This window comes from Oenanthe melanoleuca, chromosome 6, assembly GCF_029582105.1.
Source record: "Oenanthe melanoleuca isolate GR-GAL-2019-014 chromosome 6, OMel1.0, whole genome shotgun sequence".
In the NCBI taxonomy this organism is placed as follows: domain Eukaryota; kingdom Metazoa; phylum Chordata; class Aves; order Passeriformes; family Muscicapidae; genus Oenanthe; species Oenanthe melanoleuca.
The window spans coordinates 19,753,168-19,774,021 of NC_079340.1; the positions used below are offsets into that span (position 1 = coordinate 19,753,168).

Here is a 20,854-nt window from a genome sequence, read left to right on the forward strand (position 1 = left end):
AGAAAGTTCAATTTATTACTGCTTTCTTTAGCTTTTTTGTTTAAGGGTGTAAGAAGTCTACAAGTTTAGCTCTCCTTCCAGTGTTCTCAAAGAGAAATGAAAAAGGAGCATCATTATCACAAAGACTGGGGACTTCTATCTATCACCATGTGCCCAAACTGTAAATCGTGTTATGTAAGCATAAATGAAAAGAGCAGTAAAACTCAGTAAAGAAAACATAACTAAAATAAGAATGAGACTGTGAAAAGATGGTACTAAGAGGAACTCCATACTTGAATTTGTACCACCACACTTTCTCTGATGGTAGCAATACATTATGTTTTTGGACTTAGTTATTGCATGATGTTTTAGGGATACCCAACAGCTGCCTTAAAAACTTTTGATCCATTTCACATATGTGCTAACACTTTCAGACATGCTCTTTTAATACTGACAGAAAGAGATCCTTTGCAATCAGAGGATTTGTCTTTAAAATGTTATCCAAAAAATTCCAGAAAACACAGCCAGGAGTTTTGGAAGTACATACAATGCAGCACAGGTAATACAGTTTTCACTGCTACGAAAATATGTATTGATTATGTTTTCCTCAATATAATGGCCATTTATGCTTAAAGTTAATTATAATAAAGTACTATTTTTAAGTCTCAGGGGTATTATCACAATATTTAATTGAAAAAATACAGGGAATAATTGATCAAAATAAAGGGGAAGGAAGCAATACTTTCCCAATACCTTAATCACAATATTACCCTATTTTCTTAAAATAATAGTTACTATTTAGTGTCATACATTGCACCCTTTTCTGCACGGATACTAATAAAACTGTGACCTGTGATTTAAGCCAGTATTTTGACAGACCTCCCTAAGATGCACTAGTAGTATAAATACCATGTTAATTACATAAGTAAACAGCTCCACCTTGTGGGAACAACAAATCAACGCTCATCAGCACACGAGTGAAATAAACCCTGTGACAGAACTGCTTGCCTTCACAGAAATAAATCGTCAGGATATTCAAAAGAAATTCACACTTTGTATCATAACTCTCTCATCTACGTGAGAAGATGAATAAATAGGTTTATTGACTCCCTTAGGACATTGTCCTCTGATGACACTTTACACATGCAGTTTCAAGGTCTTCAGAACAATGTCTGGCCTATAACACCAGCCTTTTTGAAAATATAAGTGTACACCAGGCCATCTTTGGCCATGGACAGAAATTAGGCTTTTTCTCAAATCTGAAAACACAACCAAGACAATACACACCTGATTTACCTGTTAGGGAACATCACACATCAGAGCTTATTTCTGATACTGAAGGTCATTTTCCATACATACACTTATTTCTAAGATTACCTACACCTATCTAAATAAAGAATTGCTACCTCTTAGTAATTATCTGAAAGTGTACATTTCAACAGATAATGATACTGCAAGAGATGCTGATAACAATTCTCCACTTCTGAGAGCTAAATTATCAGGCAGACAAATCACCAATACTGCAGTACCTTGGAGAGACATGAAATCCTAAAATCATCCACGAGATAATTCTTTAAAACTGCAAGACAAAATTAACTGAATTTACAACACACACAGAGTTCTGTTTGAAAGCAAGTGAGGAAGCAGTAACCCTTGCAGCTCCAGTTCTTCAGGAGATGACAATGACATGCAATTATGTCTACCCTAAAATCTCTCTCACTGTAAATTGCTTCAAATCCAGCAGTAGGAAATGTCATTAAAAGGGGCAAACAGGTGCATAGGATACCAAAGGAATGTTTACATGTGCAATACACAGTTCTTTCAGGTTTTGTTTACATTTATACACCTCAGAATGAAGAGCCCCGAGGATCCCTTTGCTTTATGGGCACCTAAAGTGGATGCTGATGGTCTGAAATACAGCACAAATTTGAACTGTGTCAAACTGAAAGACATGATCAGTTTTTAGTAAAACTGCTTTCAGCCTCTGATCTGCCCAACTATAGGGGTCTACAGACTACTAGTGGTTGATTCGAACCATGAAACTTTGACAAGAAAGTTTTTTTCTAGCTATGAGTCTTCAGACTGGATTAAAAAAAAAAAAAAAAAAAAAAAAAAAAAGAGAAAATCACTAATGTTGAAGACAGAAGTTTATATTTGATTTTGGCACCCAAAAAACCCAAACCAACAGAACATTATCATCTTAATTTTCAGTCTGGAATGAGAGAACTTTAATTTGAGTGACTACTTAGCCACCAGTATGGCAAATCAGTGGCAGGACAGGTACTGATTTCTTTCCTAATGAACAGGGCAAGCAGGGAACCCATGAAGAGCATAAGCAGAGCTGAACAACTTTCCTGGTAATGTGCAGCAGGTTATCTGTCTATATTCCCAGAACTCTGTATATAAACTGAGACATTTGTTTTTTCTGACTCATTCCAGAAATTGGATGAGTCATATTAATGCCAGTCTAGGTAAAAAGAAGATAGTGTAGAAAATATTTGAAAAAGGAAACAGAATAAACTAGGAACAGTCAGAGACTGACCTAAAGGAGAAAAATGTTTGAGTTCACTGGATACATTTTATCGCAATATTTTTACTTCGATCTTTCTTACCAGGTAGGCTGAAGGGAGAACGACAAGGATAAACAGATTTGAATTCAGGTCTCAAGAAATAACAAAGGAGGATTTTCAGATATGCAACCATTTCCCAACTGAAAACAATAATATTAGTTTACTTTATACCATAAAAAAACTTCCCTAAAACTTTTACTTTCAAAACTGAAACACAATATGAAAAATGTGTATTTAATAGGTCTTACTGATGACTTTTTGTGTTTACATGCAAAAATACACTGAAGCACCAGAGGGCACCATCCTATGCACAAAAATACCAAGTTAAGTAAAAAGCTTAACTCCAGAGAACTAAAATTCAGTTAAAAATCTTAAAACTTTACAAGCCAAGAATTTCACACCACCCTTCAAAAAAATTAATATTCAAAATAAATTATTCTGAAATCATCTGATCTATTCCATAATGACAGACTCCATACATATACATTATCACTCTAAGTGAGCATCATAAATGTCTTCACAAATGGTTACATCTCACTTCAAAAATATATTTCTGCTATCATTTCATACAAATATTTCTTTGCATGCCATCTAGATAGATGTCCTTAAATGCCTAGCTGTAGGTAGGAGTAAAAGAGGATGACAATTCCACTAACAAGGAGGGAAATGAAGAGTTAGAGAAAAAAAAAAAAAAATGTATAAGCCCAGAAATTAATTTAATACATTGACTGCAGTACTGGAAGGGCAGGCAACAGAAGTGCATATAGACTATTAAAGCTGAAGAGCCCAAAATCACTTTTTGGAAGTTCAGCAAATGCCTCAAATTTGCTTTTTCCCCTCCTTATCTCCAGTCTATCTCCACACCTATAGTCTCTAGATGAGAAAATTACAATAATCAGACCTAAGTACAACTTCTACTGTAATCTTCTTGTTTTAGCATGGAAAAATAGATTGCAAGAATAATCAGAATGGGAACTAAAGTAATTTTGTCTCATATTTATAACAATAGCTGTAACTTTTTGAAGGAGAGAAGAACTGCTCAGGAACTCAGGCTTCAGGCCAGAAAAAAGAACTTGAATAGTTTATTTTATTAAAAATAAAATATATATACTTTCATAATAAAATAGTAATTCATAAGATAATATGAATTCCTGGTGGGTGATAACTCACTTGAAAATCATTACTAGAACAGTCTATTAGATAAAGAAAAAAGCAATATTTAACAAATTCCATTGGAGTTTAAAAAATTATTATTTCTTGAAGGTTTTGGGATTTTGTGCATTCTTTTAAATGGGCAATGATTCAACTTTTAATTGCAATCCATATTCAGGAAATAAAAATCTGAGCTTATGAATCATTACCGTAAACTTTTGGAGAGAACAATTCTCCTTCTAATAATCATTTGTAATAGGTTCTAGCAGCAGCAGACTTTTAAAACAGATCACCTATTTTAAAATAGCCAAAAAACATGCCAGAAAAAAAAAAGAGAAAAAAACAGGAATCTTTTTACAGGATAGAGAAACCCCTTATTAATGACTTGCCACCTTCCACCATTTTCACACCTCCCCCAACCCATCCTGTTCTGTCCCATTTCTAGGACGAATTGCAGGTTTCCCCACCCCTGCCTATATTGCCACAAAGTCTTTCATTTCCTGATTACACAAGACATATGAAGCAATAAAAAACTGTATGTACACATTCCTTTCAGGATACTGATAACCACTCAGTAAGTGCCAATCAGTTACAACTCCATGAACGCTGTGACAATGACAGGAATTACACGTCTCTGTACAACAGTCGCACGAGTTTGACATGGAATGTGAGTCTGACCATGCAACTTCTGACCTTCAACAGAAGCAAGAGAAAAAGATTCATTTGTAGAGCTGAAAATTAAGCACCATGGAGGGAAAAAATATTACTGATTTCTTTGATCAATTACATGAAGGCACCAAAAAAATCCCCCCAAACATGCACTTCTTATTCAAATTTTCAAAGTAATACTTTAAACAAAACAAACAGATATAGCAACTCTCAAATGAAGAAACCGTGCTTATGGATAATAATGTTTTTAGAATTCATATCTTGCTCCCAATGCTAATTTTGTCCTGGTGCTAGAGATGCTCTCAACTAGTTACCATAGACACACTTCAAGAAGTGACCCCCTAGACGCTCTCCCTATTTTTTCTTTCATTGAAAAAAGATCCCAAAATGAAACAGAAAATATTTTTTAAAACAGAATTCTAAAATAAAGTAGTAATTACAATTCAAATTTGCATTATGAATTTAGTGGGATCACTACAAGCACAAACTACTGACAATGCAAATTAAGATTCTGCCCTCAAAACAGCCCTGTCACACTGTGACTATAACCATGGCATCCCTAACCACGATACTGTATCACATACTCCATTTGAGTTGCAATTTCACAGGAAACACTGCAGAAACTTCCTTTGTCCTACAATATACAAAGATATTTTCTGTTTACACAATCTGCAAACTTTGTAAGGATTTTTCCATGGAGTAATGTCATATAGGTGGCTGCATACACCCTAAAAAGCTTTATAAAATAATGTCCAGGTGTTTCCTGTAATTCAATTACAGTTATGGTAATAAGCACATTTCTTTTAACCTAAACAGCCTTTCAATGCCAGATGCTACCTATGTTCCAGTTCTGTCATTCTTACTCATAATTACATCTCACCACTCTATTTAAAAGCTCGCATTACATGCCAGAACAACACAGACCTCAGCTATGGCCTATTCAGAGAAAAGATTTTATTAATCTTAGTTTAGCTGTTATGCTTTGCTTGCCTGCTTTTCCTGGATGTGCAATTTCTGTGAATTGTTCTCACTAATAGTATCCTGTTTCTATGAGCAGGAAAGGGCCGAGTACAGTTTGTTAGTTAACATTACTTCCTATAAGCAGGGTCCTTATTCTGTAGTAGCAGCACTAGAGCAGTCATTGTTCATGCTGGATAAGCAATGGATCATGCTGATGGCTGTTAATGGACATCCTCTGCAGAGAAACATGAGCTGATAATCAGTACACCCAGATTTGCAATAGACTTCCTCCTTCCTGTTTTTACACTGCTGACCAAGGAGATGCCTCTTCCTGCTGAGCCTTTGTGCGACTTACTGATGTATGAAGCAAGAAACTGAAAAACAAGTGCAGCACTACCGCTTTCTTTCCTAATTTTGTGTTGTAATTGCAGACAAAAAGGCAGCAAAGGAAACAGCAGCTTTGCTTGCTCTGGTACTGGCTATCACCACGGAATGAAGTGCCAAGTTTGGCCATCTGTTTCATATACCTACATGGATACAAGTGGATGGAGCTGGGACTTACGTTATTTCATAGAATATGAAGTAGAAAACTCAAGTCTATATAGCAATATTTTTATCTTCCCTTAATATTTCCAGGCACTGTTTGTTACGTAAATTGTTATATTTTAGGAGCAAATGGATTCATCTGTAAATCAAATTGCGAGCTTCTAAGTTATTTTTAAAAAATTGATTTCTATTACACATGTACCAGAAATAATCTGGCAACTATTACAACTTCTAGCTAATCTGTCAACTTTATCTAGAGCACTTGAGACATAATCTTTAAGATAAATATACACCAATTGTTTTGGAAGAAAATAAATTTCGTATTTCAACAACCTCATATATCTCTTCACAAGACATAAGAAATAGAACAGAATATTTAATGTCAGAAATGTGTCAGTTACTTATTTCAATAGGCTTTGAATATCAACACTACAGAGATGTAAATACATTACTTCAGAAACTTAAGAAGTTCCAGATAAAATAAAATACCCAGTAATTAAAAAGTCTCAAAAGCAATTGGATTAAGAATGTATTCTATTCAATATAGATCAAACCAGACTTTGCTGTGTCACTCTCCTCTGCAAACATATAACATGCAAGCATGTATTTTACAATGATTTTGTATTATTCTTTTTTGTTAACTCTATGAGCTCACCTATCCTATACATAAAAAATCATCATGTATTTAATTCATGTAAAATAACAGCCTGTGCTGTATATTTTTTGCATATCTCCCAGGATCACTGAAGAAAATAAAACATTTTTTAAAAAGTCTGTTTTCAATTCAGAAGCTGAACTGAAACTCAGAGTGTTTCGCTCAGTTAGGAAGCCATTAAGAGTGTTGATGCAACTGACTACCTCCAGTCCTCTACCTGCTTGACAAACAAACTAAGCAAATCTGTTTGCTTCTTTGCAGCTTCCTAAGTTTATAAAACATACCAGAACAAATACACAGTATAAAACAGTATCTGCTATGTTACTTTAATGTTGAAGTTAACTGAAAACAAGACTTGTAAGAAAATATTGCTTCCATGAAAAAAATGGGGTAAAAATCCTTCAAAGCCACTGTATGCCTAAGGAAGTGTGCAAACTGTGAAAGTGCCAAACCTTGATAGTTTAAACATTTCCTTTTGAAGCTGAAATGTCTCAAAAGTATCCCCCAGGTACATATATGACAGTACACGCTTTATTAATTTTGTATTACTCTGATTCACAGGAGAATTGCAAGTTACACTCACTGCAATTTTGCAAGCAAATTACTTTCCCTGAGACACAGTGAAAATCCCACTATTAGAACTGAACACTTTTCTCATGATATATTAAAAAAAAAATCCCCAGTGTCCTTCTTTGTCCAATCCCATCTTTCCACCAAGGCTGATGCACTCTAAAATCTGTTTCCTTTCTTCTTAATACCTCCGTCAGTGATTAAGTTCCCTGCTAGTTTGCTATTACTGGCAAAGGTTGAGGTATGGGAATGGCTTCAGCCAAGGTCCAGGAGAGATCATTAACTCCTTCCTACACAGAACCCGGTTTGTCAGGAGTACAGGTAGTTCTGTAACAGACAGGTACAAGATGAGGAAGAGATGCATTGCTGAAAATACTTCATCAAGCTGAACCTCAAACTGAACTGTTATTGTTATACCAAGCTCTGTGGTGACAGGGCATTTCAACCATCACCAGAAAAGAGCCAGACAGACTAGCCACAGCTAGATTTTACAACTAGCCACAGCAAGCCCTTCAGCAAGATAAAATCTCATGTTATTACTTGATGCTCATGCAAAGCTAGGTCTTTATTTTTGAATGAGTTAGTACTTAATAGTTTACTACAACCCATAAAAATAGTTTCCTATTTGCAAATCCTTTTCTGGCATTATCTTAAAAGCATTAAGACATATTAATCCTCTCCAATTTGAATGAGCTCATTTTAGTAGTATAATACATAAAATGCAACATGACATAACTTGCAAATACACCAGCACTTACCAGTCAAAACCAGGCTTCTATATAACTGAATTATGCTAAGGCTCCTCAGGTAGATATCAATGGCTCAGTCACACACAAAGCAAGCTGAAGGACAGACTATGCTGTTGGCTTTCCAAAAAAATCTGCAAGGAAGTAAGCACTGGTGTGACTGGCATTCGTGAAGGATGTAAAACTATACAATTCCTAGGCACATGGCAGGTCCAAAATCTGGGTCACCAGATGCTGAATAAATTCAGCTTGAGGAACAAGTCAATGAAGAGATGACAGGAATAAGAACTGGCTTTTCTGGATTTAACTGATGTAAGAGTGCATAAGCATAAGCTGTTCATATGAAGAGAAGGCTGAATTTAAATGACATAGTGACACAAACTGCATGAACCATCTATTAAGTACACCATTCTGATGATGATGCACCAGATGATTCCCCTGTTTTAAAAGTTTTAATGTATTTTGAAGCTTGCTTCCTAAACACTGGGACAATTTCAAGCTCTTTGGTAATGCTTGTGAAATTGGAGAGAGCTATTTCAGAACAATTCACACAGGTTACTAGCTAGGTTAAAGCTTCACTTGGCAGTTGCCCATATGGAAATCACTGCAAGAACTGAGTCAGAAGTTGACGCGTGAATAGTTAAAAGATCAAGATAACCTGACGTGCAGACACATATTTCATGACAAACTTAATCAGCATTGAACCTAAAGATTTTTTCACAACCAAACAAACTGCAGTGCAGATATGATTACCTGCAAACAGTTTCAGGCTTTATAAAAACTTGAGAAGTAGTATGTTGAAACTTGCAGTGCAATGCAATGCATGTGATTCCTTCTAAAATACCTTTGCTACCAAAGGCAAATATGAGCAGGCTACAGAAAAATCAGAACTGCAGTTCTGCTGCTGAATGCCAGATTAATCAGTCTACAGCACACACTCTTCATATGCCCTTTTGACTCTATATAATTGACTAGCAATAAAAAAAAATTGCTCCTTCATAGCAATATATATCACATAGGCAGTTTCTTTATCTGATTGTTGTCTTTCAACTTAAATACTTGGAACACCATCAAATCCTGCACCAAGTAACAAAATCTGCAACTGACACTACAAGCAATCCTCTATTTTTTTAGGATACGCTGGTTCACAGCAAGCAGGAAATTCTCCTTACTCTATAACAACCCAGTCACAAAACAGAAGTTAGCTATTATAATGAAGATAAACTCATATATAAATATATGTGCTGGTTTGGGCTGGGGTAGAGTTAATTTTCTTCCCAGGGGCTGGTATGGGGCTGTGTTTTGGATTTGTGCTGTACACAGGGCTGACAATGCAGAGATGCTGTTGCCATTGCTGAGCAGGGCTCACACAGAGCCAAGGCCTTTCAGTGCTGCCACTCTGCCAAGGAGGCTGGGGGGAGACACAGCCAGGACAGGTGACCCCAACTGACCAAAGGGACATTCCAGAGCAGAGGGCATCCTGCTCAGTACGTGAAGTGGGGGAACAAGGGGGAAGGGAGGAGACATTTGGAGTGATGATATTTTGCCACAACAACCCCCTGCAGTGCTATAGGCTGGGGACGGTGTGGCTGGACAGTGTTCAGGCAGAAAGGGACCTGGGGGTACTGGTCAACAGCCAACTGAACATGAGCCAGCAGTGTGCCCTGGTGGCCACGAAGGCCAGTGGCATCCTGGCCTGTATCAGGAATAGTGTGGCCAGCAGGAGCAGGGAGGTCATTCTTCCCCTGTACTTGGCAGTGATGAGGGCACACCTTGAGTGCTATGTCCAGTTCTGGGCCCATCACTTTAGGAAGGATGCTGAGACACTTGAACACATCCAGAGAAGACAACAAGGCTGATGAGGGGCTTAGAACACAAATCCTGCGAGGAACAGCTGAGGGAGCTGGGGCTGTTCAGCCTGGAGAAAAGGAGACTCAGGGGAGACCTTATCACTACCTACAACTCCCTGAAAGGTGGTTATAGTCAGGTGGGGGTTGGTCTCTCTCTCCAGCAGCCGACAGAATAAGACGACACAGCCTTAAGGGATATTTTGGTTAGAGACCAGGAAAAAAATTCTTCACTGAAAGAGCGACAGGGCTCTGGAATCGTCTGTCCGGCACGGTAGTGGAGTCACCGTCCCTGCTGTGTTTAAAAAAAAGACTGGATGTGGCATTCAGTGCCACGGTTTATTTACTTGATGAGGAGGTGTTAGGTCACAGGTTGGACTCAAATGATCTCAAAGGTCTTTTCCAATCAACTTCATTCTGTGATCCTGTGTTCCAAAGAAACCACTAGGTGCAATGGGGTCCTGCTGTCCTGGACATGGCTGAACACCTGTCTGCCCATGGGATGCAGTGAATTCATTCCTTACTTTGCTTGTGTTTGCAGCCTTTGCTTCCCCTATTAAACTGTTTTTATCCCAACCCACAAGTTTTCCAGCTTCTACCCTTCTGATTCTCTCCCTCATGCTGCAAGTGGGGGAGTGAATGAGCAGCTAGGTGGGCTTGGCTGCTGGCTGGGGTTAAACCACAACCACTATACATCAAAGTACAGTCCTGATCCAAAAGCGACCACAGCTATCACACAAGGAATTTCCAGGTCTTTGGGGCTACTTTGTATCTTCTGTTTGAAAGGGAACCAGGAATGAAACACATTAACTTGAAAACTGAGAAGGGCTTGAAGACTGATCATTAATAAAGATAGGATCTATTGATCTTCAAATCAATAGCTAACAATTCTGTAAAAGATTATCATACTATTTGTAATAAAATTATATGATCGAACCATTAAAATTCTGATCTAAAGCACTGGCTGATGATCTCAGAATCTCTCTTACATCTGCTCTATATTTAAAACAAGACTAAGCTATAGACAAAAATGTCAATAGCTGGCTCATGCTCCAAAACCAAAATAATGAAAAAATTACTTTAGACAATCCTGCCAGACAAATAAGACCACAGAAGAAAAATGAAGGCAACCACATTTCATTACTGGATAACCACACCACAAATCCCAACAGATCATAGGCAGAAAAAGTATTTCCCTTCCTGCAATTGTGTTAATGCTGTAAAATCTTTACACATTTTAAGATTTCATTCATACTGCCTATGTTACTGCTTACTAACTGCTGTGCTGAAGACACAGAATCACCTAAATCATGCCTGCTGGAAACTGTAATGTACACTTCCAGTAAAACTGAAGTTGCATAACATTTAAGCACTTTGCTAATTTTTCTTTGGACAGGCCCCCTCGATGAATACAAGAATATCTCCAAAACACAAATTACAGACCCCAGTCTGGGCAAAGCATTTGCAGTTGCAAAGTGTACCACAACACTAAAAGTAGCAGAATTAGACTCTCACTTCATATCTCTAACTCTGAATTTTCTCAGAGACCTTGATCAGTAGAGGACAAAACAGTCTTGCTTATTTTCATAATGATGCCTTACTAAAGTGCAGCTTTTACCTTTAGCTTTCCTGCAACACAAGGACAGAAGTTTGGAATGAACAGCTATCAATTGGTTCTAACACTTCAGCCAAACTCATTCATGACGTCCGACCTCCAAACTCTGTTTAACCTAAATGAGAAAAATGCAGCACTATACAGAAATGATTTTGCTTTGAGTCTCAGCTCAGTGCTGCTTTTACCAGAGCAATGCAGTCCTAGATCAGTGGAAGGTGACTGCAGCATACTGCAGCATCAGAGAGAAATGCATCAACTGAATGGTGCCTGTGGGTGTGATTGCTGCAGCCAGTGACAACAGGACAGCACAATGTCTTCACAGGAGGCTCTCTAAGAACCCTGCAAAGAAGTTTCATGGCCAGCAAAACTTAGAGCAACCTAGAAGGAGCTCTAATATTTACCAGGCAACAGCTTGGTGATGACAGATTTCAGGAAGAGAGAACTTGATTAAAAGCATTTTTACACTGAATTTTGAGGAGCTCTTTCCAAGCTGTGATTGTGGGTTAAAGCTACAGAGTACATTCCACTTATAGATACATCCGTAGACCTCCTTATCAACTTCACCTTAGCAACAAAATTTCCATTATCAAATCCCCCACAGTTTTTATATTTAATTTTACTTTTGTAGTTTTTTTTCAGTCAAGGGATTGTGGGCATGGAGGTACTCCCCTGACAGGCGGTGCATGGGAAACACAGAACACTGCAGACTTAGTGACACAAAGCTCTCAAGATAAAGTGTTTAGAGAAAGTCTACCATATGCTTATGAAATATATTGCCAAGCTAGAGTTTAACAGTTAATTCATTTGTTTTTTAAAAAAGCTATGAAATACTACACATTACTACAGACTCAAAGACACTCATACCTTTAGCAGACAGGGCACTGGCAGAACAACTTCTACTCTTGTCAAGTTCTACTTCGATCTTTTTCAACCAACCACAAACTAACCATCAAATAAGCTCAATTATTTCCCTCTGAAGAGAATTTGTCTTACTAGTTATCACTGCATGTCCAACTGACTATTCAAGAAGTGTTAAGACACAATGTTTAGTGAAGGCCATAAGTTTTTTGTTATTAACTTTCTGGTTTTTCTGTTGTCGTTGAGAGGATTATGGGAACTGCCTTTCTTTCTGTCTTCTACCATTTCCTTCCTAAAGATTAGAAATGTGATAGCTCTCCCTGCGAGAAGCTCAAATATATGTATGCAACAGGAATTACACAATATTAACATGTTATATAAAAAGGTGAGAGTGATGAGTCTTTAACAAGTTTTGTCATTAACCTCATTTTGTTAGCCATTAAAGCCAAAAAGACGCTGATAAAAGCTTCACAGAGTCTGATGAAAAAAAAATAATCCTGGCTTGCTATATGCACAGTCTGCCTATTGAATGAAAGGCATGTTGGCTTAGATCTCATTTATAATGATTCAGCATGTGTTACTGAATTTAGACATGCAAGTAAAATAGCAGCAAATTTAAAATCAATAAATTTATCCAGTTAAAATCTAAAAAGAAAATTAATTTAATCCAATCCAATCTCTTCATTTCTTGAGATGCAGAGCAGCCTTTAGGAGCTAACTATCCTAAACAGTAAATAATCCCAACTGCACCAGCTGTATGTTGATTCCTCCCATAAAGGACCTGCATTTCACATTTCTCTTTATGGGTAGCAGTAGAAAATCACCTGCAGGATCAGTCTGTATGTTGTTCCTTGCCTGTAAATTATAGACAAAACTATTATATATCATTAAATGCTATTGTTTTTTATATCATAAGAACAAGTGCTGCCACTCTCATAGCAGGGTAGGAAACTGCACCCTGGCACGGACAGCTATACCCAATCAGCAAGTAAAACACTGAATAAAAACAGGCGTAAAAATGTGTTTCAGGCCCACAAGAAAAAAAGTACACTTCCTTTGTGAAGCATGGATGCACTAGGAAGACATTAATATCTTGATATTAACAATTAAGGATAAGTCAGATCTTGCATATCCTACAGTCTTCAGCATTTAATATTACCTCATGCTACTTATCCAAACCACTCACCTCACATCCCTTCTTTTGTTCTGCTATTTAAGTAGGTATGCTGGTACTTTATTTCATGTGGCAATGCTATAAATATTCTCCCAGCATTACAAACCAGAGATTACAAAAATATTCCACTTGACATAATGAAATTAACGTAATCTCAGTCATTACGTGAGACAACTGGCTTCAATAGCTTCTGTGACTGGAAATCAATGGATCACTTCATGTTGTAGCCTTATGCAACTGGACACAGAATTACTCAACTCATTTCTTTTATTCATATTGTTTAGCAAGTAAAACCTAGAGCTCATGCAGAAAATAATGCCCCATTTTACATTCATGCTTCTTTCACTGAAATAGATCTTGATGTGGGACTTAAGACTTTTCAGTTTCACAGAGCAACTCACTAATAGTAGCACAGAGCTGAGCAGACAGCTCAAGTTTTGATCTTAAACACTGCTGTTCTTAATGGAGTAGAAGCATATTTCTGTGGTGTTTGCTGGACTTCTTTCAAAACACTCAGCCAGGTGTAGCCACTCTCTCAACTCCGTTTTTTTATTTAATTTGCAATTGAACACTACAGGTTAAATCAGATCAACATGCACTTTTTCCCTAAAAATCCTGAAAGTCAGCAATGCAAAATTTCCTTAATGGAGAGTCAGTGATAAAAAATAAATATAAATTTTAGTATTTATAAAAACATCAGCAATTTTAAATGCTTAATATGGATAAGAGATTCATATAGTCCCTTCCCCATCCACACCTGTGGATGCCTTCTTCTGCTGTGTAGCCAAATACTCTGTTTGTCCTTTCTACAGGTTACTCTGATACAAGCTCTATACTGAAGATGGTGGAGAAACTGCAATTAATATTTTGTTGTGGTTTTTTGCAGGCATCAGCTTCAACTTGCCTGGGCTTGTTAAGTGAAATGTGGTGAAACTGCCTCCAGGGACAACTCAAGTCTGAAAGCATCCCAGCTACTTTCTGTCAGCCTAAGCCCACAGACTCTTACAGGTGAGGCTCATTGTGATGCTCAGCTTCAGCATCTCCACACTGTATTCCCAACAGCAGCTGTGTTTAAGGAACATAAGGGGAGATCAGAGTGCAGTTTGCTCCAAGCTGACCTCCAAGACCAGCCTGAGCCAGCAAGCAGCTCCTGTGTGATGTCCAGACAACCCCACCACACTCCTCATGGGGGCTCTCAGAGGACTGATTAACCCCAGCCTCACACAAATGCCCAGACTGCCACCTCCAACACACCTTAGGAAAATCCACTTTTAGACACATGTAGCCAACCTCAAAATCAACTGCTATGATGTGCAAAGTGACCCATTTGGCATACAGCAGAAACTCCTCTTCCACCAGTTCTCAGGACTGGGTTGCTCACTCATGCAGCTGGCATTCACCCTTTTCCAGCCCTGTCCACGCTCTCCAGCAGGCACAGTTTGCACTGCAGGAAAAGCCAGCAGCACCAAGCTCATTGCTTTGCAGCACGCTGCCACACAAACTGCCTTTTCCAGTTCTCTGCACACAGGCTCGCTGTATCTTCTCAAAGAGATAACATTCAAATCCACAGTTCTCTCTCCCCCGTCTGGCTGGTGCCTATGCTTTTTTTACTTCTTTCAGACATCTTTAATCAGGGAAGCACCAGCAAAGCTCCATGATGAAGATCCCCTTGCCTCTGCGTTTCCTCTACAACCCAACTCACTCTCCACAGGCCCTGCCCTTATCTCCCCAGATCTATGTGAAAGGCACTTCCACATTCGCCTCTAACACGAAAGGTTATGCAAAACCTTGTCTTCAACACACAGGTTAAGCCATTTGGTAGTATGTGGAATCGGAGGAAAACGACAGAAAACCAAACCACTGAAGTCATGGCACACCTGAAATGTTCTAAACACCGTCACATTTCCAAGGAAACTGAGCAGGGTAGTAGGTTTCAGAGCGCATCATTAGAGGTTGAATGGTGGAGCACCGCAGCACCCACCCATGACACGGTTTCGGCCCCGCTCTCAGCACGGAGCCGGGGTGCCGGCACACCCAGGGAGCCGACTCGTGTCCAGGCGGCACTGCGTTACGGCGGGCGCCCCGAGGCCGGCCACCCGCGCCGGGCCCAGGGCCGCACTCCAGCCCCGCCGGAGCCGGGCCGTGCCCGGCTGCTTCCCCGGTAGACAATGCCAGGGAGCGGCCAGCCCGGAGCCGGGCCACGGCCGCCGTCTATGCTCGGCCCCCTTCCCTGCCAGCGCCCCGGCACGGGTGACAGCCCCGCTCCCTGCCCGCGCCGCTCGGCCCCTTCCCTCGCCCCGCAGCGCCCGGCACGGAGGGCGGCGGCCGGGCCCCCACGGAGCGGCGCCGGGGCTGCGCGTCCCCTCCGCGGCCGGTGCGGCCGCTCCCGCCGGCGGCGCTGCGGGCGGCCCCCGGGGAGCAGCTGTCAGAGAGCGCGGCCGGGCCGGGCCGCGGCTCCCCGGGCCGGCGGGCGGGCAGCGCGGGGCAGCTTCGCCCGCTGGCGGCGCCGCGGCCCCCGCGCCCCGCACCTCAGGGTGGGTCCCACGCAGGCCGTGTCGGTGCTCTCGATCTCCTGCAGGATCCGATCATGCTCGGGGAGACTCTCCGCCATCTTGGATGGGAGGGACCCGCCGGCCGGACCGCTGCGGGAGGCGCCGAGGGAGGAGCGGCGGCGGAGCCAGGCGGGGACCGCGGGAGCCGGCGGGGTGGGTTTCCCGGTGCTCACGGGGCGTGAGGGCGGCGGGAGGGACGGGTGAAGGTGGAGGTGCGCAGGTCGTGCGCTTCAGGTTCGCTCCAGCTCGGCTGTGCTGCGCTGCCCTTGTCAGGGGCAGGGCTAGGCCTGGGACCTTCAGGGAGCCCGGCAAAGCCCCTCTGTCCCCATGGCATCTCCGGGCACTGGTGTCCGGTAGAGACCGCGAGCAGCCGCGTCTGCCCGGCGCCAGCCGCTGCCCCCTGCTCGCGCACTGTGACAAACGAGGGACGCGCAGATGCGGCCCCTGCCCCGTCCCGGCCGGAGCCGTGCGCGCCCCGCTGCGCCGCGCTGCACACACGCCTTGGAGGCTTATAGGGTTCAACACAGCCTTTTCCACCGAGCTAGGTCTGTTTTGTTTCATGGTGTGGTCTTGTTTTATTCATTATTATTATGTTTGTTTTGATTCGACCTCTCCCGCACACGCGGGTAGTGCCCGTCCCGGCAGGGAGGCACCGACCCCTGAGGCGGAGGCTCTGCGGGTGTTTCTGCATTCCTGTTATGTCACTGACTTCGTTCCTTCCATTCTTTACATGATAGAAGTTTGGGTGTCGGGGTAAAAGTAGGACAAAACCAAGCCAAAAGGAAAAAAGTGCGCCTTTATGTGCAGTGGCTTGCTGTGTTTCACTAGAAACTGACATAATGTTTCCTAGTGCTTTGTACGGCAAAGCTTAGTGTGCCAATGAAGGAGGAAAAACCTATTTTCTATTTAAATTTTACATTCTGTGTCCTGTGGTGAGGGATTAACTAATCCTTGGGTTTTGCATGCTCTGGAGACAGGATGCACCTGCTTTCTGGGCAAAGTTGTCTGCACACAAGTGGGAAGCTCGTCTAAAGAAACAGGCCAGATACGTAAAACTTCAGGATGATGTGTAGCAGCTTTTTCCAGTAAGGAACTGACAGCATTTGACAAATGTGAATGCATCGAGGTCTACAATTGCATTTGGCATCCTTCCAGTTACTGTTATCAAGCTCATCATCTCTCCTGCCCTGGTGCAGCTACACCTGTACATGAGTTAATAAACAGCACTGAAGATGGTGCACATTTTGTCTATGCATGTGTCTTTATCATATTCAATGTTGATTCAGATTAATTTATTGATGACACCTACTAAATCAACAAGGACTATTCTGAGTGTAAACAAGTGCTTGCAAAGCACATGATTTAAAAAAAAAAATCCTACCACTTGTAGTATTTACTCAAAGAAATCTCTCAAATGCAGTAACAATCTTCCCACATTCCTTTTTTTTTCCCCATCGCCAAAAGACTGAAGTTATAGATTGATACATTTTTCAGGGTAAATTTAATTTTCTTTTTTTAGCATGATCTGTACTGCAACCTGATGCCTACAGTGCCAGGCAGGCTATTTTTAAAACTCTTCTACAAATACTGACAATATACCTAGACAAATTACATTGCAATCTTATATGTATAACTTTTTTTAAGGACAACTATGCAGAGGAATTTTTTCAGTTGCACTTTTACTATTAAACAGTTTCCATGTCCTACAAATGAAAAGCAAAACAAAACAAAACAACAACTTCAGATATTTAGAAATATCAACAGTAAAACCTTGAGTTAGTTGTGTCTTTGGTGATTAAAACAATAGTTGCATTTATTAAAAAATTAAGACTAAGAAGCAATTAATTATTTTAAAATGTAGCTGTTAACTTTAAACTAAAAACACCACTACACAAAAGAGAAAATGTCCTCCTGTTTTCATTTTTAAGAGCACTTTCTTTTTTCACAAATCTACAGCTAGCCATCAGAAACATATCACTTTGTCCTGGTGAAAAGAAGGAGCAGAGTAGGTGACCTTGGTTTGAGTTTTTTAACTTAGGGCAAATCACATTGAAACTAAACTCAACTTTCCTGTAGGCTTCAGGGTCAGGAAAACAAAGTTTCTAGTATATTGTGCTGACTGAAATAACAGCTATAGAATGGAACACATCCATCATGAAGATTATAATACTATTAAAAAGAAGCATACCTTAGGGTGGTTCCAAGAGGCAGCTCAAAGGACTGGATCTCAGCAAGGGCATTTTCATATATCTGATCTTTATTTTCTTCTAGATACAATTCTGAGAGATTTTTCCTTGCCATAGAGTAGCATAAAACTAATCTAACTTTAGGAGAAGACTTTTATTCTGATTATTGTAGTTGACTAAGTGACTCTGTAGTCAGCAAAACCAGGCACAAAAAAAAGATCCTGTGCTAACCTCGTGACTCCTGAGGACTTTGTGTCCAAGAATGGTGCACAGCTGCTCTTTTCCTGTCTGCTGGTAACATTTGCCTCGTAGGCACTACCCAGGCCTGCACAGTCTTTTTTGTATGTGTTCAGTATATTTTGTCTTAACAACAAATTTCCTGCCATAATATTTTTATATCCTTGAAATAAATATCAAACCTGAAATTTAGTCATTTTGAAAACATAGCTTTAAAGGGATTTCAGACACTAGACATCAATGCTGAATTTCTCTGTTAAGTTTTATGAGGTTAAATTTTTTTTTTAAAAATTGTATTTTCCTTTTGCTGTATAAAAAGCTTGCACACAAGGACATAGCTGGATTTATGAAAAAGGTTTATGGATCTCCTAAAGCGTATTAGAAAAACAGAAACATTTATGTTCCCATCATTTTCCTTTTCAGCATTAGTAGTTGCCACTTATAATAACAAATTGCAAAAAATGCTCTGTGATAGCTGTGGGGTTTACATGTATGAGCAAAAAAAATACCTGTTACTAATTTATTACCTGCATGGAAAAAAATGGATAAACAAATGTTGAGAGCAGTGCCGCTGTCATGTCATTTTCATGATGTTGGCAAAGAAAACACTTTGCACAACTGCCATGAACTCTTTTAATTTCAGACAATTATTTCAAACATGAGACTGGAGTTCTAGATCTTTAAGTTTAAACAACTTTTTAGAAGCCTAATTCAATATAATTGGCATAATCAATATATTTTGTTTTTAAAAACATTTCAAGGGTTTTAATCAAAATTTGGCTCCTAATCTTGGTACTGCTCTTAACAAAATCCAGACATTCATGGTGCAGTCAACACTTAAATGCAGGGAAGCAAGAGATTATTAATTTTCAAGCAGAGTGATAAATATTTTATTCACTTCTCTGTGCCCAGTGGGAGCACTGAGGAGATGAGTTCACATCAGTAGCAGTGATATGAATGGCTGCAGTTCACAAACACTGCAAATTTGCAATGTGTTTCCTTGAACATGCTACTTTAATCACCAGTTTATTTTTGAACAAAAATTAAGCAATTGCTCTGTTAGCATTACTATGCAATATGTTTCCTACTTTCATGTTCTACATGGAGTTGAGAGTAATTTTTACACTTTTCACCAGAAATGGGAGCCTGTGATTGACCCGTTCAGCCACTGGATGTCACACAAATGCAGGTGAAAGGATGGATATTGAAACTACTCATCCTAATCTTAACAGCCACAGGATTGACTATTAATTTAACAAATATGAGGTGACACTGTGGATGTAAACTATAAATATTGTAACAAGCTTAAGCTTATTCGTGTGATAGAAGAAAGTACATCTGCTGCCGCTATGGAAGAGCAGAGACAGGGCAGGTAAATCACAGGTGTCTCAGACATCTACACACGGCCATCACACACTGTGGCTGGCAATAAAAATAGAATGCATTGATGGAAGCATGACAATTTATATCAAATGCTTTTACAAATATATTTATGTGATCTTAAATTATTTTGATTCTTACGGAGGCTTTGGGTAAATTTTCTGCTTCCTCCTTTCCCAAAAATTTAAACAGTATCTTGCTTTAGGAAATCAACGAACCAAATAAACAGGACTCTGAATCTATGCGAATGTTCTTGTTGATATTGCAGCTGTCTGGAAATAAATATGTTTAATAACAAAGCAAAACAATGTAAAAAGAAGCAAACAAATACAAGGTGAATGACCAAGAAACAGGCAGATGTTTCAGTCTCTTTGGTTGTGGCAGTGGGTGTTGAAGTACCTTGGTTGTCTGGACAGGATCAGACCAAACTGCACCAGGCCTGGCTGCTCAGCTCTCCAGAGTGTTTTACACTGCCACTGAACCTGTCTGAGACCATGACACCCAGAGAAGGATCCAAGGTACAGAGGTGGATGTATATCTGACTTCAGATCCATGGGCAGGAGTACATTAACACCTGCCAAAAGCCCTTTCTGCTGCAGATGACCCTGTGCTGCCTGTGCAACCCATGCTCCCCTTCCATGCTGTCATCTGCTCCTCCCCACCATAATTCCAGTGCCGATTAGATGTGCCCAGCATCTTTCAGTCATACAGGAGCTTTCCCTTTTTCCAGCTGAGCTCAGGGCCACTCTCAAAAGGCTTTAGGGAACTGCCTTGTTCAAGGAAATAAAGTATTTTTGTAAAAAGATAAAGGGACAAATTCAGTGTAGGCATTTGACATCCGTTTCTGGCAGAACATGTATCTTTGCTTCACAACTATACATAACATACTTGGAAGGTGCAACTAAATAGTTTGTCAGCAAAGACAATGCTAAGTAATTTTTATATTTTTTAAATTTATGGTACTCTCCATGCAGAAAAGGACGTTAGATGTCAGTTACAGTAGACGTTATCGTTTCTGAGGTATCATACTTTTACTAGTTAAGATTTAACCAGGTCAAGAAGCTTGAGAAGGTATTAATCTTCTAGAAGTTCCTGGCAGAAAAAGAGAAGATATTTTCTGAAGTGGTTAAACTCACACTATTTCTGTAAAGGAAGTAT

The 20,854-nt window shown here is 40.0% G+C and overlaps 1 protein-coding gene across 5 annotated transcripts in view; it reads right to left on the minus strand.

The window, feature by feature from the left end:
• Positions 1-18,312, minus strand: part of EXOC6 (exocyst complex component 6) — an 88,900-nt gene extending 70,588 nt beyond the window's left edge. For 2 of the 5 annotated variants that reach the window (XM_056494927.1, XM_056494926.1), the window contains exon 1: positions 15,870-16,236. In XM_056494927.1, the coding sequence (XP_056350902.1) occupies positions 15,870-15,952 (83 nt within the window). In that variant the 5' untranslated portion in view covers positions 15,953-16,236. Of the gene's footprint in view, positions 1-15,869; positions 16,237-18,081 lie in introns of those variants that run through there. The other 3 variants (XM_056494924.1, XM_056494925.1, XM_056494928.1) reach the window with 3 other exon arrangements.
• Positions 18,313-20,854: the final 2,542 nt, after the last annotated feature.